Source organism: Cynoglossus semilaevis, chromosome 1 (assembly GCF_000523025.1).
Source record: "Cynoglossus semilaevis isolate Cse_v1.0 chromosome 1, Cse_v1.0, whole genome shotgun sequence".
Lineage (NCBI taxonomy): Eukaryota > Metazoa > Chordata > Actinopteri > Pleuronectiformes > Cynoglossidae > Cynoglossus > Cynoglossus semilaevis.
Window position 1 is genome coordinate 6,624,459 of NC_024307.1, and position 21,279 is coordinate 6,645,737.

General features: G+C 38.5%; 4 protein-coding genes and 1 long non-coding RNA gene across 8 annotated transcripts in view; 3 read left to right on the top strand and 2 right to left on the bottom strand.

The window, feature by feature from the left end:
• Window positions 1–8,028, top strand: part of reep1 (receptor accessory protein 1) — an 8,811-nt gene extending 783 nt beyond the window's left edge. Inside the window, exons 1-8 of one of the 3 annotated variants that reach the window (XM_025058361.1) lie at window positions 866–1,164; window positions 1,602–1,674; window positions 1,763–1,839; window positions 1,991–2,111; window positions 2,701–2,814; window positions 2,900–3,083; window positions 4,401–4,663; window positions 5,810–8,028. In XM_025058361.1, the coding sequence (XP_024914129.1) occupies window positions 1,772–1,839; window positions 1,991–2,111; window positions 2,701–2,814; window positions 2,900–3,083; window positions 4,401–4,663; window positions 5,810–5,881 (822 nt within the window). In that variant the 5' untranslated portion in view covers window positions 866–1,164; window positions 1,602–1,674; window positions 1,763–1,771 and the 3' untranslated portion in view covers window positions 5,882–8,028. Of the gene's footprint in view, window positions 1–865; window positions 1,165–1,601; window positions 1,675–1,762; window positions 1,840–1,990; window positions 2,112–2,700; window positions 2,815–2,899; window positions 3,084–4,400; window positions 4,664–5,809 lie in introns of those variants that run through there. The other 2 variants (XM_008307827.3, XM_025058355.1) reach the window with 2 other exon arrangements.
• Window positions 8,029–8,760: 732 nt separating this feature from the next.
• Window positions 8,761–12,080, top strand: LOC103377146 (leucine-rich repeat extensin-like protein 5). 2 transcript variants are annotated; one of them, XM_008307810.3, is made up of 2 exons: window positions 8,761–9,580; window positions 10,471–12,080. In XM_008307810.3, the coding sequence occupies exons 1-2, from the start codon at window positions 9,302–9,304 to the stop codon at window positions 11,701–11,703; spliced, it is 1,512 nt and encodes a 503-aa protein (XP_008306032.1). In that variant the 5' UTR covers window positions 8,761–9,301; the 3' UTR covers window positions 11,704–12,080. The 2 variants fall into 2 exon arrangements, with proteins under 2 accessions (XP_008306032.1, XP_008306035.1); XM_008307813.3 differs by lacking the exon at window positions 8,761–9,580 and adding an exon at window positions 9,609–10,162.
• A 133-nt stretch (window positions 12,081–12,213) lies between these two features.
• Window positions 12,214–13,784, bottom strand: mrpl35 (mitochondrial ribosomal protein L35). Its single transcript, XM_008307798.3, has 4 exons — window positions 13,664–13,784; window positions 13,318–13,483; window positions 12,957–13,101; window positions 12,214–12,455 (listed from the first exon to the last, which is right to left on the bottom strand). The coding sequence occupies exons 1-4, from the start codon at window positions 13,692–13,694 to the stop codon at window positions 12,267–12,269; spliced, it is 531 nt and encodes a 176-aa protein (XP_008306020.1). The 5' UTR covers window positions 13,695–13,784; the 3' UTR covers window positions 12,214–12,266.
• Window positions 13,785–14,359: 575 nt separating this feature from the next.
• LOC103377125 (sushi, von Willebrand factor type A, EGF and pentraxin domain-containing protein 1) lies at window positions 14,360–21,184 on the bottom strand. The gene is made up of 9 exons (XM_008307787.3): window positions 20,997–21,184; window positions 19,306–19,479; window positions 18,922–19,060; window positions 18,498–18,586; window positions 18,215–18,278; window positions 16,391–16,479; window positions 15,956–16,068; window positions 15,693–15,849; window positions 14,360–14,971 (listed from the first exon to the last, which is right to left on the bottom strand). Exons 1-9 carry the CDS (start codon window positions 21,043–21,045, stop codon window positions 14,814–14,816), a joined length of 1,032 nt encoding a protein of 343 aa, XP_008306009.1. The 5' UTR covers window positions 21,046–21,184; the 3' UTR covers window positions 14,360–14,813.
• LOC103377117 (uncharacterized) lies at window positions 16,490–19,034 on the top strand. The gene is made up of 3 exons (XR_521369.3): window positions 16,490–16,862; window positions 17,043–17,100; window positions 18,931–19,034. It is a non-coding gene; the product is annotated as an uncharacterized LOC103377117 (long non-coding RNA).
• Window positions 21,185–21,279: the final 95 nt, after the last annotated feature.

Here is a 21,279-nt window from a genome sequence, read left to right on the forward strand (position 1 = left end):
GCGAGAAAAAGTGTGATTTAGGAAAAAAAGCCTCTTTCAATAGAAAAAAAAAAAAAAAAAAAAAAAAAAGCTTAAATGTCAGTTAGTGTCGAGGTGTCTAAACAACAAACAAAGGGATGGGTCAGTCTGCTCAGGTTACAGAGCAGCGTGTAGAAATGTAACAATGCGTGTTTGAATGTATATTTATGTATAAATATGTATAAAAATTGTAATGACAATCAAACCTTATTGACCACAGTAGGGTTAGGGCTATTTATACCTTCACAAAGTATGAATCAGCAGCATTGGACTCACGTAAACCAAGAGCAGGCCCTACCTCAAAATAGTGAAGCAATTAAATTTAGATGACAAGATCTTGTTTCATAAATGAAGCCCTTTCAGCTCTGGTTCATTTTGACATATTTAATATCGGAGCGTTTCTTGTCCAATCTCCAAGATCTGCACGTCTCCGTGCGGTTTGGAGAGGATATGGGTTTATTTTGAGTGTCCTTGTGTTTCCATAACTGTGAGAGAGCACAGATCTGTGGGCCGGTCAGGCCTTAGCCGTGCAACACGAAGTGGCCGTGTAACACGATCGGGTCACACTCTCAGCTGTTGCTCTTCAACCGCGGCTCTTCAACAGGGGAACCGTCTCTGGCGAGACACAGGTGTCTACAACGGAAATAGAAATGTGAGGAAAAGGAGGAAAAACACGTTACGTGACGCAGGCAAATTCACCATGTGGAAATGTGATTATACAGATAAAAGCACATATTTCTGGTCGACCTTGATGTCACCCATCTGCCTGTTGTTTGTATCTTCTTAGATACATTCTGCAGTGTACATTAAAACAACAAGAAAAGTTTAAACTGAAAAAAAAAAAAAAAAAAACGATTTCTGAAGTTTGAAATTTTTCATTAGCCCAAGGCAGCAACACCTGGGTCTGTGCGCTGCCTTTTTCATGCCTGGAGTTGTTGCAACACGAACCCTAACATTCGCCTGACTACAGTATACTGAAGCTCTGACAGTTGTACAGCTCAGCATAAAATATGCAGCACACCATGACTGTCTGGAGGCAGATAAATGATCTGAAATATATGCAGGGCAGTAGATAAGTAGCACGAACATTTTTGGCATTTCCTGTACGCATCAGTGTAGCAAATCCAAATGGGGAGAACGTGAAAAGTATGGACCAAGACGTCATATATGATATTTTAAAAAAAAAGTCTTAAACTCATACTAATCCAACATTCATTTGTTTTGATGGATCATAAAGAAGGATAATACAACTTTTAAAAAGTTAAAAGTTCTAATAGCCAGCTGTGTTGCTTTAGGGACATTGCTCTGGGAGCCATGTTTATTTATCGTGACTGATCTGTTGATATTCCGTGCATTTACATAAAACTGGTTCAAATACTAATGTCTGTGTATTTACAATCGCCATTAAGGAAACATGTACCGTAATGAGTTTTTGCACATGCTCCAGCCCACAAAACAGCTGAGTTACTGGAGGTGAAGTGTGTGTGTGTGTGTGTGTGTGTGTCAACCAAGTCTTCTTCTGTTCTGCTTCAGCTCAGAACTGTAACCAAATTAAAGCTGCATTTACTCACATTTTCTTCCAGACTTGTGTTCGGTACACTATATCCTGCCTACTCTTCTTATAAAGCTGTGAAATCAAAAGATGTGAAAGAATATGTAAGTAAATGATTCATAGTGTTCGGTTTCATTTATAAACGTTATAGAAGATCGCCACGTGTGAATCTGTAATCCGTCTTTCTAACAGGTAAAATGGATGATGTACTGGATAATATTTGCCCTGTTCATGACTGTGGAAGTCTTCACAGATATGTTTCTCTGTTGGTAAGTGACCTTTAGATGTTTAGGAGTTAATGAATACAGGGGTAAATTACCTCTCGATCTTTATGCGTTGATCACATAACACACTTTTACTGTAAAGCTTCCTGTCATGTTGTTGTTTATCTCCTGTTGCTACTGTGTGTGTCTGCTGTAGGATTCCTTTCTACTACGAGCTGAAGATAGCGTTCGTGGTGTGGCTGCTGTCCCCTTACACTAAAGGCTCCAGTGTACTCTACAGGAAGTTTGTTCATCCCACGCTTTCCTCAAAAGAAAAGGTGAAATCCCTTCCTTTGTGGATGGATTTCAGGGAAGGATTATCATAAAATATTCTGTCTAGTCAGGGAGGTCTGTGACCGATGACTTTTTCTTTGCTCCGGTACAGTCCTGGGGACAAAGTACTTTTGTGCTCAGTTGTTTGAGAACATCTGTCTTGGAAAAGGAAAAGGAAATGTCACAGTGTTGTACCATCCTGTGAAAAGTTTGGGCAAGTTCTGTAAAAGACTAAAGTCCCAAACTGAGATAATGAACTCAAGCAATTTATGAAGCATGTGTAAACACAGCACAGAAACAGTTTCAGAATTACAGTGAGAGTTACCAGCATCAGGTGATCCTTTATCACATGATTAGGGGCAGTGGTGGCTTAGTGGTTAAGGAAGCGGACTTGGGTCCGGAAGGCGTCAGGTTCGAGTCCACCAACTGCCAAGTTACAACTGAGGCACTGTCCCCACACACTGCTGCCTGGGTGCTCAAAGCTGCCCACACTTTGGTGACTAAACGCAGAGGTCTTGGTTGTGTTTGCAGTGGTGTGCTGTGTCACCATGACAAGGAGTTCACTTTCCTCTTTCCTTTATTCCCTCCTCACAGGACATTGATGACTATATCTGCAATGCAAAGGACAAAAGCTATGACACACTGGTGCATTTTGGGAGAAAAGGGCTAAATGTTGCTGCCACAGCAGCCGTCATGGCTGCAACAAAGGTAAATGACACTGGACGTTTGTTTTAGTCGTGGCACGAAGATGTGAAAAACCTACTGGAACGAATATGTGTTCTTCCTACCTAAGGGCCAAGGCGTCCTATCAGAGGGGCTCAGGAGTTTTAGCATGCAGGATTTGTCTTCGTACAATTCGGACGCTGATGAAAGCAGCTCTGGTACCTCACAGCCCGCGACAGGAGCAGCAGCAGCAGCAGCACAGCAGCATCGAAGCCGAACAATGATGCGCAGCAAGTCAGAGAGCTACAACAAAGGTACGAAGACATTTGATCAAATATTTAAACCACTCCAAACGTTAGAAAACGGGGTGTGCTGGTGACTGACACTCTGGAGTTTCATTCAGAGATGACTACCTGTTTTAGGATCATGTCTGCCCACATATAAACAAATCACCACAGTTTGTGTTGGTCGAACATAAGGATTCCCAAAGTGGGGTGCGTGCCTCCCCGAGGGGGCTTTAGCTGCAACTAGGGGGTGTACAAAATAAAAAATGTGATGGCGGTTTGGAGTGTTTCTATAAGTGGGATTTTTCCCATAATAAAAGAAAGACGTGTAAATAAACTGCATTTTTAAAATTTAATTTAAATTAATTCCAAAGTAACAAACCACGTCACCTGTTTTTGTTTTTTTTGTCAGATATATTTTCATGTACAATTCCGTCTTCCTGTTGGAGCTCGTTTAAGCCAACCTACGTATATTGTCTAATATCTCTGCCTTCCTGAGTGGCCCCATAACCTCAGCCCCGTCTTCCTGTTTGGAGTCGGCCAGACCTCACTGCACTGCCAGCCTATCTGTCCTGTGATAAAACTCACATGTAGCTGCGGGGACATTAACATCATGTGAATACAGATATTTATTGTCTCAGGGAAATACAAAAATATATATGACAATAGTTGCTCTATTGAAGATTCAAATAGAAACACCATCAAGCGACGGCTAAAACTGAGCTACATGAAGTTCCCTGCTGTATATTTTTACAATCAGAAAAAAAACATTCTTTCTGTCAACACCTAAACCTTGGCTCTTGGGGTTAATTTGATTTATTCTGAAACTGAGCTAAATATTTTTCTAAATAAAATTACAAACGAGTTTTATGCAAAATAGAATTTTCTACAAAGGTGATGCACTTGGGGTTTATAGTGTATACTAGGGTTTACAGTAGATGTAGAGTAGAGGAACTGACCAGGAAAGCTAATCAGTTTTTAGCATAACATGGTCTATAAATAATGTGTAAATGACATTGTGTTGAAATGTTCCAGGAACTCCTGGTCTACACAGAGGGCGCTGTCCTTTATATTATAAATGATGAATCAAATATGAAGACATTAAAAAGAACAGTTGAAATGTTCCAGGAACTCCTGGTCTTTACTGAGAACTACACAGAGGGCGCTTTTGTATGCGTGTACTAACCACTGAATTGGTTTTGCCATCATGACTTCCTCCTGGGTGACTGCTCTGTGCCCTGTGTTTTCACTGCCATGAAATCGGTTGTTGTAACACAGAAATTAAATCCACTAAAAAAAATGTGATTGTGATCAGAGACGGCAACTGTTCATCTTTTCACGGCGCAGGACAGGATTTTGATGTAACTGAGTTTGAGGTGTTGGGAGTGGACCAATGTGGCTCCAAGGACTCGGTAGCACAGGTCGTTCTTCCCTCTGAGTCTGAATCCACACCTAGTCCAGTCCCTCTGACACCGCAGTCGAGCCTGCCATCCACACCCTCTCCACCTCCCACTCCACCAGTTCCGGAGCAGCCCAAGGAGGTGGGGAAAGAGGTACAGACTACCATGAGCTCACCACAGCTTAGGCTGATAAAAAGGAAGGCTCCTGAGGTACTTTGATCCAGGTAGTGTGGCTGCTAGGCTGCTGCCTGACTCTAACTGCCCCTTGAGAATGACGGATTACTCACTGATTATGTCATTTCCACGGATGTGTAGCTAAATACATCATCGCGGATCAGTACTCGTGCTAATGTAGAGAGTGTGCCAGCTAACAGGGTTTTCTGGATGATAAAGCTGAACCATGCAGTGAAGTGTAAACACTCTTTAGTTTAAATGAAGGTGTGGTTTTGTAACAACTCACTTGTTTGGAAATGTAGCATGGCTAATCGCCAAACATGGAACTGAAGTGACGACGTGGCTGACGTTCACATTTGTTGATGTGTGATAATAAGGTGTAGTTTTGATTAATGGCTGTGGGAAATGAATCACTAAATTAACCGGTAATAATTAATGCTAATCATTTCATGTTAATGTATTTGGTTTTACATAAACTGACTGTCAAACACCATGAAGAAGCCAAAACCACTTATGAACTTCTCCTGTAAACAGTCTCTCAGAGACTGCATATTATAAAGCGATACGGCCATTTGGGTGTAAAAGCCCCGGAGGAGACTGGAGGTACTGTCGGTTTCGGGAGAACTCAGTTTGATAGGGGAAAAAAATGATGCTGCTTCATAGTGGACACTAGTTTGAGAAATTTAGTCCAATGGAAGGATGCTTTCATGAGTGGACAGACAGCTGGACTGTCCAATAAGAGCCTGATGTGGCCAGCAGCATTAGCATGTAAATGATACCTGATGCTTGCTAACATATCGTTTTAACTCAGTTTTGGTCAACATAGGACTCTACACCTGGGACAGAGCTAGTCTCCAAAGTTAAACGGCCCAAAGACTAGACGCTATTCTGGGGATGTGGCAGATCATTATAGGGGTGGGTCAGATACTGGATAAATTCCAGTTGGAGGGCCAACTGGTACTAACATACTCAGGCCTAAATTTGTCACATTCATGCAGTCAAAATTCACAGGAACGAAGCACAACAACTCTTTAAGTCAGAAACTCATAGTTGGTTTTGGTCTATTTATGGTTTGACAGAATAACTGCTAGAAGTGTTTTGGTAAATAGAAATGTTCAGTTGATCTTAGCTATGCGTTGACTAAATTTGGCTTCTGTTTTATTTGTTTTTTTTCTTACCCAGCCTCCTCATAAAGTCTTAAGGCCTCTCACAAGATCCAGGAGTTCTCTTTCCTCGAACAATGAAGCCATGTGAAACTGTCCTTAAGTCGACTCCAGCTGCCTTCGCTGCAAGAAGTAAAAATACTGAATGGCCAAAAGCTACATGACTGAAGCAGCCTTGCTTTGGAAAAAGGTATTACCAAAGTGACCTATGATGACCCCTCAATTTATAGTACACACTGTAGCTCGGTCTCATGGTAAACTACGTAGGGTTTGTGTCCCCATGTTAGAGAATGTGAATGATGGGGTGCAGATAGCTTCTTTGAGTTTCGTGGGTTACTCTGTCTGTATTCATGTACAGGTTGTGTGAACATCGTCTGTCTAATTAGGTCAATGTTTAGATTCATAAGGTTTGGGTAGGTTTGTGTCTCCCTGGGACAGTATGGTCACCCCCACTACCCAAGAAGTGTCATAAAAGAAGTGCTGGAAATTCTGCACTGACAATTTACCTACTGAGAAGTGAAATATATTTACTTTGACTTTAAAGCCTTAAATAAAGACATCGCAGAGACATAAACACATGACACATCTACATTCTTATTGTACAATCATGTTTGCACTATGATTTAAATATAAAGTTGTGACAGGATTATTAAGGCCGAGAACCATTGCTTTCTTAAAATTATAATTATAATTGCCTGTTAACGTCATAGTGATCAGTTCTTTGGCATGTTAAAAATGTCATGTCATTTCTTTGACAACCCACTCAGCAAAAACATACAAAGACATCCAGACTTTCATATTGTTTCATTGGCCCATAGTCTTTTTCAGAGTGGATTTGAATATTCTTACCAAAAGTTAACATGTGGTATGGTAGCCAGAGACCTTTTTTTGGCAGGAAATTCTAGTTCCTGTATTGGATTTTTCTCCTTAAGTTACTGCCCTGCATACTTAATACTTAATAAAGTGGCCCAATAACGTACACGTGTTCTTACACTTGAGTGGCTGATTATCATTGGTGGCTTTGATGTTGCTGTTTAGTTCTTATTTGGCAGATAAGTCACTGTTCCTGAGAAAAAAAAAACATTTAATTTTTACCCTTAAAAAATTATTCTTATGTCACTTAAGTTTTTGCATGTGGAGTCAAATGTTTTGACAATCTAGTTTTAAAATACTTAATTAATCATGTGGAAGATTATTTGACAAGATGTTTAATAGTAAAATGAGATGTAGAAAAAAAAATCAAAAAATTGAATATTTACTGTATATAACCGCAGTAGAAGAAATCTGAGCAACACAGAAAACAAGAAACTACAATCTCACGGGTGAAGTAGCAGTTTTATTTCTAAATACTTATGTCTGGTTTTGGTAGTACTCTTACCTAAAGATCATTAAACATTAAAGTAAGATACTACCTAAAAAACTCCGACAACTAATGAGGAACTGCAACTTTATGTACGTTTTCATACTTCACTCGCTGAGCCCAGATTCAGGTGACCTTTTACACAACGTGTCATTGTGTCTGTTGTCAATGGTTGTGTTTGTGCAGTAGATTTATAAGTTTAAGCATTAAAAGGTAAACTGAAGTTTGAAACAAAGGCTTCTCAGGTACAACTGTTCTGTTTACAAGACGTTCATTCGCTCGCCCTGCACATGAAATCGTCTTTAGGTGGATAGATCAAAACTATTAAATGCAAAAACAAATTATCTACTCTGCATTTGTAACTGTATTAGGGTTGGGATTTGTTTTCTTCTTCTTGAGTAAAACTGAAACAAATACATGTATCCATGGCATTTGTATACTTGTGCATAAACTGCTGAGCTCATCACTGCATGCATGATGTGTCAATTTCCAGAAAAAATAATTTTCTACGGTGATTTCTGTGTGAAAGTGTCGTCCTCTTCCAATGCTTCCCTGCTAAACATGGACACAATGGTCCTCTTGTCACTTTCACTGTAAAAACCATAATGTTTTGACTTTGTTGGTTTAGCGTACATGCAAATTACCGTCTTATTTATGAGTACATCGGCCGCTTTGTTTTATGAAATACATTGCGCCTCTTTGCTGAGTTTTTGTTCTGGCAGGCCAGAATTTTCAAATTACTAAAACTTAATCTTGATTGCGAAATATAAACTAAAACAATTGGTGTGTATAAAAGCAGATGTATCCAAAATGTAATTGTCAAATGTTTGTGGACAATGCCTTTTTCTTAAATAAAAAAAATCTTCAAAAATTCTAAATAACATATAAAACAGTAATTTTTTTATATGATGTTTTTGTATTGGAGAAAACAACAATTTAAAAAAACAACAAAGCACACAAACTATGTGTAAGCTACGGAACCAAGTTCATTCAGTTCATTTTGAGGTCAAGTTCAGTGACCACTGTGAGGCCACGTTGTTGTTGAATATAAATTAAAGTTTGATTAATTAGCCGCTATTTTCTTGCCATAAGAAATGTATATCTTAATGCATGTTTGAGACAGAGGTTGATCACAAAGGGTGATTGCGGGTGTCAAACTCATTTTGGTTGAGGGGTCACATGCAGCCTGATTAGATGTCAAGTGGGCCGGACCAGTACAATCATAACATAATTACCTATAAATAACAAAACTTTTTTTTTCCTGCAAATAAGTACGAATATATTTGGAAAAAATTATATTTAATGTTATATTTGACAAATCACTAACATGCAGTGTTTGTGCTTTTTTTAGTTCCAACATTCGTCTAGAGGACTGTATTGAACCCCCAAGCGGACCGGTTTTGGCCCAGGGGTCGTATGTTTGACAGCCCTGGTATAGGTGATTGGTTAGTCTGTAATATCACAAAACAGAGATTTACATTCTGCCATTCTTTATATATATATAAAAAAACACAAACACAAACGTACAGCTACTTTTACCCCCAAAAACGTAAAAAATTTAATTAATAAATTAATTAAATTAAATTAATTAAATTAAAATAAATTTAATTAAGTTTAATTAAATTAAATTAAATGAATTTAAACTATCAACAGTCTGACCACTTATTCCCATGCCACCCACTGGGCATTTCTTTCTCGTAGTAAACATTTGTGTTCAGAAATGTTTTCATAAATTGCAAAAATATAATATGGGAAAACCCCAAGAACCTGGCTAACTGCCGCACATTAAAGCCATGTCCCAGTATAAGCGACTACATTTGTAAAATATTATCGTTTATTTTCTTATAAATTCCACGCATTATCTACCTTTACAGGGGCAAAGTGGGGTATATTGATGTCATGATGTCTTCCCAAAACTTTAAAAAAGTTTTGAGTTCTATTTTTACCAATATGTGTTGACGATTTTATGTAACTGCCACCAAAGCGCATTTAACTCAAATTGTAATGACGTTTTTGACTTGTGACGTTTGTCAAGTCGACCGTTAAGCGGCTGTAGACCTATCAATAAGTCTCGGCCTCAGTCTCACTCAGACCTCAGCCAGCTGTGGGACGGTCAGCAAACCTCTGCACGCAGGGAACCTAACCCTAATCATGGACCTTTTCGAGGACATAGAATTGACCATCGCCTCCATCCAGAGAGGAGATGACTCGGATATAGTCCAGAAGGCGTGGATAGAAGCGTTGCTGGGTGACACAACCCAATCTCCTTCTCCACTTGCTTGTGCTCCTCCTTCTTCTCCTCCTCCTTCTCCTCTGGTCAGTTCCAATGACCCGTGGATGGAGTTCCATCGACTTTCACCTCCAGGCCAGTCCTTTGACTTTTCTCTACCTGCTGACCTGTTCGATCCCCAGCCTGCGCCTTTGACGACGGTAGGAAATCGACCTCTAACATTGTTTTTGACTGTTTGGTATTGTACAACGTAAATTGTATTTAAAGTCATTGCACTGCGAAACTTTGAACTAGTTTAAACAACAACAACAAAAAACGTCTAGAGTATTTCTAGCTTTAAACAGCATTAAACTATTTCTGGATTTCAGCGAAAAGTTCATAACTGACTGATTTTTAACTTTCTAACTACTAAACTGTTTCCGAAGAGCAAAAAGCTTCTACAAGATTCGTCATTGTGCATCTTCAAAAATAACGGCTGTTTCTGGCTCGCAAATTTTTTTTTTTTTTTTTTTTTTTTTGGAGAAAATACGTCTAAAAAGAATCTAACGTTTAACATTCTAACGTTTAAAGCTAAACACTCGCCATTTTTTTCAAGTTAAAAATTTTAATTAATAAAGCGTCAGCGTAGTAAAAACTTAGCTAATGCTATTTCCGGACGTTATAGAAGCTTACATCAGATTCGGAAATTTAAAAAAATTAGTTTTGAAAATTCATAAACTTTTAGCCCAATGCTATGGGCTAAATTTGAATTTGTTTTTCCCCCACTTTGGAGTGTTTCTTTGGTATGTTGTTTACTTTTTTGGTTAAGATTTAAGCAAATACATTCAAACAGACATACATTCATTTTTGACTAACTTCTAGCTATCACACACACGCACACACGTATATATATTTTAATTTAATTTAATTTAATTTTTTATTTATATATTTAATTTTTTTTAAGTCATCATCCTATCACTAAATTCCTGTGCATTAATGTATAATTTGTGTAATTTGGTATTTATTGCATTATGGGGAATTCTAATGAAAACTGACAGAATTCAAGAACATTTTGCCCTGACTCCATATTAATATTTTGTATTAATTTCAGGTTGACCTCCAGTCTATCTTAGAACCTGCTGCTGGTGACTCGCTGCTTTACAAAAAGTCTCAGCCTTCACCTCCTCCTCTGGACTCCCTGTGGGCCGACCTCTGTCTTCAACCTTCTGCTGTTGCTGACCAGTTGGATCCCCACCCACCACCATCACCATCACCATCACCATCACCATCACCATCACCATCACCACCACTCCCTCCTCCAACAGTTGATGACTCACCCATAAATCAACCTCAAAAGTCACCTCTTTTTCCTACCCCACCAGATGCACCTGCTGTCCCGCCTGACAATTTCAAGGACAGTCCCTCTGAATCTTTGCCTCCTCCTCTTCCGTCTCCTACTACTACTGTGGATGATGCAGGGTTAGAGCCTAAGTCTTACGATTCTCCTCCTCCTCCTCCTCCTCACACAGGTTATGTGCAACCTGCGCCCCCTTTACATCACACAGCACCCGTTGGGACATTTTATCTTCAACCTCAAGATCCCCCACTTCCAACTCCCATTGCTCAGGCTAACCCAAGTATGGTGTATTATCAGCCACATGTACCACCACCTCCTCCTCCTCCTGCTGCTGCTGCTGCTGCCATGACTCAGGCAGATCTGACAGAGGTACTGTATCTACAACCTCCAACTACCACTGTCCTGTCAGACCCCTATAATGGCCTCCATCCTTCAGTCATGTCTCAGGGTTGTTACCTTCAGCCTCGACCTTGTTCCTGTGGTGCCGCTGGTCAAACTAACCAGTGGTTACTTCACCCTCAGTTTGTCAACAGACCGACCGCCCTGTTGCCAGGGAACGCGATTCCTGTACGTATATCCAATGGAAAGCTTGTGTACAGCAATCCACCAATGATCCCGGGAGACATCAACCCTACATCACGCAAGAGGAAACAGACCAGAGTGAAGGATGACGATGGAAAGCCTTACATCAAGAAGCCACCCAATGCCTTCCTGATCTTCATGAAGGAGCAGAGGCCCAACGTCATAGCAGAGCTTCAAAGTAGGAACAACGCTGTGGTCAATGCTATGTTGGGAAAGAGGTGGGCCGCCCTGCCCCAGGAGCAGAAGCACGTATACTTCCTTGAAGCTGATAAACTGAGAGTTCTTCATGAGCAGCAGTATCCTGACTGGTCATCACGTGATAACTATGGCAAAAAGAGGAAGAGGGAGAGGAGGAGCAGCTTTGTCCAGTCTCAGTTCACTGGCCAAGATGTTTGTTCTACATAGAAACACATCATGTTGCTTTGATGTTTTTAAATTACAGTAAAGCCCACTAAATGGTGCTATTTTAAAGAACAGTTATATTATGACTTGTTTAAAAATGCCAAAAAAATATATAAATATTTGTATTGTATAATGTTTGTTTCTTGTTTGATGGGGCATTTACTTTTAACTCTAAAATTGTATTTTGACGTTATTGTTGATAAAATTATTATTGCACAAAAAAATGTATTTTAAATATATCTCATCAACTTCAGCCTCAATCACAGTCAATTTTGACTGAAAAATGTATGAAAATGTATGCAATGTTTGTATGGCAAGAATTGTTTGATTACATGTGATTTACTTTATTGTTGTAAGTGCACCTTATTTACAAAAGAAATGTCACTTACGCTAAACTTTGCCTTTTGTCCAGAGTGGTGCTAGGATATTTAAAAAACCAAAGAAAAACTTTAAAAAGGGAAGTTCAGCTTCCACCTCGACAGGTCTTCCAAAAAAAGGCAACATGAACTTTTGTAGTTATTCCAATGTATACATTTTATTTGGTTAGATTACATTACAACTCTATATTACACTTTCAGGTTTACCCTATCGTGATATTTAAAGTATGGATCATCCAGATACCAGTTCCTCCTCTTCCAAAAAGGACCTGTCATTTTGTCCAAAAGTTTAGACTGTGTTTTGTTACAGAATACGATCTGCCTCAGGCGTCCTCGTCTGGCAGCACTCTTCTTCCACAGTTTCTTCTTGTATCCAGCCTGTATTAACCAGAAAACAATTACAGATTTTTAGAGTGGTTCTTAATTTCTTTTAAAAGACAAAAATGAGTAAGTAATAATTTAATATACTAAGGCTGTGGCTCTTTCCTAATGTTTTAATTGTGATTACACCTCCATGTTCACTTCATGTTTTTCTGATTTCCTGTGACAAAACCCCAAAATGAGCTATTGACATTAAAGCTAAATTACAAAGTTTCAAATTACTTAAACTGATGACCCTGGGTGCACAGATTTCTCAGGGTTACCAGATAATTTAAGCACTTTTAGATTAATTAATCCAACTCATTAATCTACTATGTTGTTCTAAATATGGCCTGTAATATTAGGGTTTTGATTACCATTTGAAAACTGGTTTGTCCCATGTGCCCTTTCAAAAAACCCTAATCTGACTGTCATTAGTGAATAATGTAACAATTAGCTTCTTAAATGCTACAAACCACTGTGTATGTCCACTGAATGTGTTCCCACAATAAAACAAACCATGCGTCTGATCCACAGTCCACAGTGCAGCCTCATGAACCTCTGTGTGACAGCTTTGACAGATTTCCTTTTTCCCTTTCTAACACCATAGTATGTCAGACATCGACTTGGTTGGAGATTTAGACTAGGAACAAGAGCAGATACCCTGCAGCAGCACGAAAAAACACAATTAGGATACATACACAATTAAAAAAAAATTATAACGTACATCAACTGATAACTACAACATTTGAATAAAACCTAAAAATTGATTTAAATTGTCTGTTTGAAGTACAGCAACATAACAATAATAAACAACACTGAATAAGAGTTGTATTAATAGCACTGAAAGAAATGGCAGCCATGTTTTTTCTAACTTTACCGTTGCAAGATGTGGTACCGTGGCGTGTGACACAATACCGCCGGGAAATGAGCGTGAGCAGCGGCTACGGTAGAGCCGCACACCGGGGAAGGCCTGAGGAAGCTGGAGAACTGACGCAGATGCGGTGTCCCGGCACGAAGAGTCGCGCACAGCGGCTTTAACATCACTGTCAACCACAAGGACGACACAGAGACATGAGGGAAGACACCATGGTAAGGAAGACACCGCCAGTGTTTAAACGTTTATATTTCTAACAACCGGCTGGTTCTACGGTTTATTTAACTTGCTACATAAACATATGAACATAAACATTACGATTTTCAACATTAAATTATTAAATACTAACCAGACGTCCTCCTGGCCAATGCAGCCGCCATGTTTTCCTGCAAGTACAGTAGCCTATAAGGAAAAAGTTGTTGTTTTTTTTCTTTAGCACCCTCTAGCGTCGGTTACTGTATACAAGCTGGATATTGCATTGGTATCTTTACTATTTTTGCACACATTGCAGCTGAAGGCACAATCCAATGAAGCGACTGTATACTCAGTTGTATTCATTAAAAACTCTCTTTACAACAAGTATCATTCTAAATGATGGCCACATTTTATTACGATTGAGACGTTGACATGACGCATCTTTGAGTATTTAAACGTTCCTAAAACAATGCAAATGACATACTTTAAAACTCCATTGATTGTCCAAGTCAAACACCCAGAATACCTTCATGTTAAACTTAATTGAAAGAGCATTTCAGTCACATGTCAGTCTAAAACAGGCCACAAGAGATCTACACAAGATGTCCCTTTGTTGCTGTTCACTGTAGTGTCATTGTACTCACATAAACATTCAAAGGCCATGTTGTAAATTCATATAAAGCCAAAGACACCCCCACCATAGGAAACATTAAATTAAAAAAAAATAAGAAAAAAATAAGAAAGATTATTTTTAAATTATTCTCTGTGAATTAAAATTAATATCATTTTCTTAATTTAGTTTTTTCAAAGCAAAATAAAAAATAAAAAACTTTTCAAAATTATGGCAACGTTCAATTCAATCATTTTTATTTTTTTCTTTCAAAACATACAAATACAATCTTAAAAAATAATTGAAAGCAAATGCAGAAAACACATCATACCAACACATGCACACATAGACACAGAGGAGTGCAGTGTTAATTGACTACTGTCATGAAAAAGGCTTCACGTCATGTTATTTTCACCACTCCAGCAAACCTCACATAATCCAATGGCGTACTTTACAAAAATTAGTTTATCTCTGACTAGAACAGCTGTCAGTCTGTTAAACATAAATTAAAAAAACAGCCCACAATAAAGAATTCCTGTCTACAACTGTTAAAACCTGGATTGGATTTTTAAAGTGCGCAGTCTTTATGCAAGGATGAGATCATCAGTTCTTTTAACTGTCTTCTCCAAAAGTGTGTTGTCTTGTTGTCCAACCAGGCCCTTGCTGTGGTAAAAGTCAAGCAAAGTCTCTGGTTTCACCAGCCGGCATAGACTGGTTCTGCATCACAGTGGAATCCATAGTACCGACCTTGAGGTCGTTCTTTGCATAATAAAGGAGTTCGAGCTATCGTCAACTCTCCGTCAGTGTCCTGCCGTCGACGCACAATAATTAAGATAATGAAGAGTAGGGCAACTAGAGAGGGAAGAGTGTAAGAAAAAAAAACTGTTACAGAAGAAAACCATCACAGCAGGACACTGGGGCTGAGGACACACACAAAGGTAGACTGTTACAGAAGAAAACCATCACAGCACAACACTGGGGCTGAGGACACACACAAAGAACGCATGACTCTTATTTGGGTAGATTTTTCGTGATTTTTCTCGATTGATTATTATATTTTAAAAAAAGCTGAACTCATTGACTGAGACCAAGGCACGGGAAAAAAGTTTATAAGCAATAATTATATACACTTAATGTGAGAACTAGCCTTATTATTCATTTAAATGAACACATTTAAATTTGATTTAAATATTCAATTTTCCATTGAATGTATTATTTAATAGATTATTTAAAAAATGTAATAACTTTTATTAAATTAAATTGTATCAAATAGTTTAATATATTTTCATTTAAATGTAATATTTCCTTTTATTTTTACTTTTTTCTGTGCCATTTTTGTGTATTCCTTTAGACGAGTAGTTTCCATTCCTGCCATGTCCTGCCAAACATGTAGTTATTTCTGTACTAATTTTGAGTAATGTTTTTTATATATGTATAAATGTCTCATATATTTAATATTTATTTTTAGACTAAGTAGTCTAAAGTTGAATCACTACTCAAACAATTTAAAATATTCAGTTAAAAAATAAGCATCAGCTTCAGTCAAACTAAGGATTTCATTATTTATATTTACCTCCACCTGCTATAACTAACAGGGCAATTGTGACAGGGGCCAGTTCACAGGTGTCCCCTGATTTCCTGAAAAATGTCTCCATGCAGTAGCCTGGAGCCGAGCTGCCCTCCGGACAGAAGGCATCACTGGGACATAGAATGGGGTTGACATCAGGACTCTAAAAAAAAAAAAAAAAACACAGGTAAAGTGATAAGTGTGAGAAATGTAAAAGAGATCAATAACACATTGAAGGTGGAGAATATAAGAAGGATTGTGATACTAACAGGACAGTAGTGATTCTCTGGGCAGACAGTACAGCTCTCCTGGCCCCAGTGAATTTGGTAGAAGCCACTGCCACAGATTTGACACAAAGCCTGATGTGGAGCCTTGTGCATACCTGTCAAAAGTTAGACATCAGAAATTTGCTTTGGTAAACACACTTACAATTAAAACACACAACATTGATGTAGACCAGGCATGGGCAAACTAAGGGCAAAGTTTTCCAAATTATATAATTTATTTCTATTATCATTATACTTCTGCCTTTTCCCTGCAATATCCACGTTTCCCTAATAGATGGCGTAGAAAATAATAAACGCATCTTAGCATTTTAGCCTTAATGCATGACCTTTACATGCCATTTATCTTAGTTCACACTAACGGTCCATCTATTTAGATCTAGTTTCCATCTAGTTTGCCCACGTCTGATGTAGTCTTACCTGGTCGACATGGGGTGCAGTCCTTGGCAGCAATCTGTAGAGCTTCAGTTCCTCCTGGACACATCTGGCAACGAGAACAACCAGAGGAACTGTGGGAGAGACAGAGTGTGAATCTGTAATTAGTTTCCCTATGATATCTGTGGTGTAGTGTAATTCTTCTTGATACATAAGTATAAAGTAGTTTTAGTTTTAATTCATATTAAAAGCTATTTAAAAACAATCACATTTTAATCAAAACACCACTGGAAACCAAGTTAGAAATTAATTCTAAGAGTTTTCGTCGTTTTATTGTGGATTTTATCTTCATTAAAGTTTTATTTATTTTGTTTTATTTTACATTACTCTATTTTTACCTCTAAATCGATACCTACTCTCTACTTTTCTGTTATGTCCCTCTTGACTTTCCGTAGCTCTCTGGGTCACCGGTAGCCCCTTCTGTGTTCACTCACTTTATTGTTTTCAACTAATAAAGGTGAGTATTTTTTATTTACTTAACTCCTATGTGTTGATCTGAATGGTAAATTTTGCTTAAATAACACTTGACAACAATTGCGCGGTTTGGCGCCATTCGGCCACCCCGTGTCACGTGACAGCACTACAGTAACTTGATACTAAACTTTCCAATTTAAAGTTTTTGTTTCTGTATTTCAAGGGTGAGGTGTGCAGTAGAGGCAAGAATACAAGAAATGTCCACTTATCGTCACCTACAGGTACGTGTTTTTACCCTTTTTTTGGGGTTGTAGCTGCTTTTTGATTCATCCACTGGGTGGCACTGGTCGTTCATTCTCTGTATTGCTTTTCATCGTTAATTGTTTTAAACAGGAAAAACAGAATTTGTTGTGTCCTGCGATGTTCAAACCTTCTGTCTTTGTATATTACTATATTTAGAATACTTTGTAGGTCCGTTTACTGTATTGTCTGTGTATGACTTTACTATAATGCATACTTGAATACACAGAAGATAAGAGATGTACAGCTGGAGGTAATTAAGTTTGCTGCTTCAATAAGAATTAGCTACTAGCTAACTGGCCTTAGCAGCGCAGGTAACGGTTTTGACATCCTCAAATAACACCATAAACGAAAAGATCAGTGTGTTACTAGCTGTCAGACAAAAGCACACACAATATGTTGTACGCTTTTATCAAATAGTTTTTCCAAATATGACCAAATATTAACAAACCAGAGATGTTTTTATTAAACAAAAAAACAAAACCACAAAGTTTTTTGTTTCCATGCTCATTACCAGCCAACTTGGCCAAGGTTTGTGTGCCATTAAAAATGACCCAACAGTAATGAAACACATAGCACAACCAGACTTTAATGGGATGAAACAAATAAATGATCCTTCCTTGTAAATTGTGTAGTTGTCAGTAGTAGTTGTTTTTTTGTTTGTTTGTTTGTTTGTTACGTATTTACAAAATGGGGCGCTGTAGAAAACGTTTAGGAACCACTGCAAATGTCCACATTAGATCAATCCAGTTAAAATCGATTCCCAAGGCTTGATACTTTAACTTACGGGTGGAGTTCAGAGAAACCTCCTTATCCTGCTCCTTTGATCAACAAGCCGCTGTACTTCTGTATAAATATAATGACAAAAACCTGCCCCTGAAACCACCAAGGCTTGATTATACATGCTACGTGTGTGTGTGTGTGTGTGAATGTGGATGGGTGTGTCTTCACTGGCAAACAGAAGCATGAGATTGAAGCATGAGATTGAAGCATGTGACCGTTGTCGGGCAAGTTATTTTGCAAACACAGAGAGCTTCATTCACACTGCTCGTGTTCTTCCAAACTTTAAATAACATCCAAGGAGAACTCACTTACTTGCAAAAACTTCCCAGGACACAAGGTGTGCACGAAGTGGAACTCAGCTGCGAAGAAAAGAAACCTGGAAGTGACAGACACCAGTGAGTCAACCAGTGATTCATGTGGTTTCCCTGAGTTTTCCATTATAATGATGACCTTTAGTTTGAACACAATGATACGGTCGCCGTCCGTATCATTGTGTTCAAACTAAAGGTCAAATTGTTCAACTAGGAAAAAGGCTATTTTGGGTCTGAAAGAATGTAAATGCTAAAATGGTTACTGGAAATACTGAAAAACCCACCTGGAGAACAGCTGGTGCAGCTCTCCACACCAGTGTTGTTGCTGGAGGATCCTACAGGACAGGGGTAACACAGTGGACTTCCTGTAAAACTGTGCAGAAACAGTAGAGTTACTTAACAATTTCACATTAAAATTAATATACATATATATATTTAAATATATACGAATACATATATACTGTATATGTACATATGTGTGTGTGTTTATATATATATTTAAATGTTTTTATTTTTATATTTCATGTTATAGATATGTGTGTGTAATTGAGTATATGCTCTTACATTGTAAGACAGTGAAGTTACTTAACAATTTCTCATTAAATTGTATATACATATACAAATATATATATACTGTATATGTACATATATGTGTGTGTTTATGAAATGTTTTTCTAGATGTGTGTGTAATTGAGTGTATGCTCTTACTTTGTGTAGGTGCCCCGGTTGCAGGGTAGACACTGCTGCTGTCCAGCCAGTGGCTGATAGAAACCTCGGCCACATGCCAGACACGCTCCAGGAAAGAGACACAGCCCAGGGTCAGAACAGCATGCACACAGCAGTGTATCTACAACAAACAAACAAACAAACAGTCTCTAAACTTTGTCTTTGTTAACCACACTTTCATGTTAAAGTACTAAATCTTTAGAGCTTTTTAGTGGCTATCCAACATTGTTAATATGCAGAGGCTCAGTATGACCAGCTTCATGACTGACTGTAAGAGGCTGTTAATGTCATGTAAGGCCTGTGGACTGATAAGGTCCCCATCAATGATCTACCCACCCCCTGTAAAAAGCCAGCCCACAGACTCACTGTTGTCGTATCGTGATCCTGGTGCACAAGGCTCACAGGTGGAAGTGTTGAATTCAGAGCAGCCTTGGGTTGTGCTGCTGACAATCGCAGTAGTCGGACTCAAACTGGTCACATTCTGGATCAGAGTGGTGCTGGTCACAGCAGGGGAAAGTGTGGTCTGACTCCCCACCAGACCTAGAACAGAAATAAAGTACACAGTTTAAATACCTACCAGAAACCAACAGTCGCTCTGGTATCTTATGAATCGAGGGCAACCGAAAAAACAGAGTTACAGAACTTAGGATTAGTCCAAGAAGTGTCAAAGTCCATTTCAGTAACAGAGAAAGTTCATTTTAACAGGGTTTTCAGCCCCTGTGGGTGATGTTGTAAAGTTAATCATTTCTACTAATTTTTCAGTAACACTTTAGTTAAGGTACTGCCAAGATCCTTTAAGCTAAATTTAAATACTTCAAAGACCTCAAAGATGTATTTCAGACAACCTGTTGTTTTCCCCCAAAGAAAATGCCGTAAATTCACAAAGGATAAATGAAACATATACTCAATAATAATATTAACGTAAGAAAAATAATTCAAAGTAGTTCTTTTTTTCACATTATTATGTATTGATTTGATTGTGTTATGGTTCGTTCTACCAACTTGTTGTAGCTGATGCACAATATTTTTGGGTAATTTTTGTGACTTGTTACTAGTAATCCAGCAGTTTGAGGAACAATGTTGAGAATCAAAATGTCGTCCAAGCTCTAGCCAATTGTTAGTTACCAACATTGATGACTGTGAGGAAAATAATCTTTTTTTAAGCAACATGATTTACGGGCTGAAGCAAAAGGAATCTGGAAGGTCATTTTCTGAGTCGCAAATCAAATGGCAGAGTTTCAGAGAAAAACCGTGTCATGTGAATTTCCCTGGTAATTTCATGCATGTAGAGAAGGGGAATTTTGCACTGAGCATCTACAAATTTCTGATCTCCTCATTTACATGGCCCATCCTTCAAACTTGATGACAAGTATTTCGTAAAGAGTAGTAGTAATAAAAGTAGTAGTCGGGATAATGTAACTCTGTGGTTCACACTCCATACTGTTATGAAAATGGTTTGTGGTGGTTGCTTGACTACGCCTGTTTTCTCGAGATATTCTTAGTTCCTCCAGGAAATCAGAGGCATAACATTCAGCCAGGGCACCAGGTATGTTCACATCTGAACAACACAGCCCCGCATTGTGCTGGTAATCTCTTTAGCCACGTACTATGTGTTTTCCTGAATTGGACCCATCCTTCTCATGAGATGAAATTACCCTGAGCCACAGAGGGAGTCATGTGATGGCTGTGGTCCACTCTCTGTGGTCCACTCATTTTCCTATTTAGACTGTTGTAGTGGTAGAGAAAAACTAAATATATATTAAAAAATACATGGTAAATGTTAGTAGATTAACATTTATAAATCTGGAACACAAAAAATAAATGTTCAAAAAAAGAAAGTTTAGTACTAAGTAGAAAACTAGTCAGAAATAATCCTGAGCTTTAAAAGAGAGAAGAAAAACGTATTGTTAATTTGAATCACAACACAACCCCCTCTTAAGATTCCGGTTGATGTGAAAGGATATTTTGGTCTGTGTAAATAAACACACAGACTCCAAGACTCAGGCAGTGTCGACTGTTGTGGTCCAGCTCAGTGGGAGACGAGTGAAAGATCTCACCTAAGAAGCAGGCAGCAGCGATGGCAGACAGAAAACCCCGACACTCCATCCTCCTCAGATGATCAAATTCAGCCACCAGACATTAACAGTTTACAGCATCTCATCCCTGATCAGTCCTCCAGCTGCTGTTTGGTTTTTACTGAGGGTGTCAGCAGCAGCAGCAGCAGCAGCAGCTGCTGCTCTCCTCTCATCAGAGTCATATGACAGAAGTCATCATGTGATTTTGCTTTAGAGGAAAATGTGAACAAAAACGGGCAGGGATTCAGGCAGGGACTCCTGGTAT

Coding starts and splice junctions, on each gene's coding strand:
- LOC103377146 (XM_008307810.3), top strand. CDS start 9,302: ATGGACCTTTTCGAGGACATAGAATTGACCATCGCCTCCATCCAGAGA. Junction 9,581..10,470: donor AGCCTGCGCCTTTGACGACG/GTAGGAAATCGA, acceptor TATTAATTTCAG/GTTGACCTCCAGTCTATCTT.
- mrpl35 (XM_008307798.3), bottom strand. CDS start 13,694: ATGGCGGCTGCATTGGCCAGGAGGACGTCTG. Junction 13,484..13,663: donor ATTGGCCAGGAGGACGTCTG/GTTAGTATTTAA, acceptor TGTGGTTGACAG/TGATGTTAAAGCCGCTGTGC. Junction 13,102..13,317: donor CGGTACCACATCTTGCAACG/GTAAAGTTAGAA, acceptor GTGCTGCTGCAG/GGTATCTGCTCTTGTTCCTA.
- LOC103377125 (XM_008307787.3), bottom strand. CDS start 21,045: ATGGAGTGTCGGGGTTTTCTGTCTGCCATCGCTGCTGCCTGCTTCTTA. Junction 18,587..18,921: donor AACCGGGGCACCTACACAAA/GTAAGAGCATAC, acceptor GTTTCTGCACAG/TTTTACAGGAAGTCCACTGT. Junction 15,850..15,955: donor CAGAGAATCACTACTGTCCT/GTTAGTATCACA, acceptor TTTTTTTTTTAG/AGTCCTGATGTCAACCCCAT.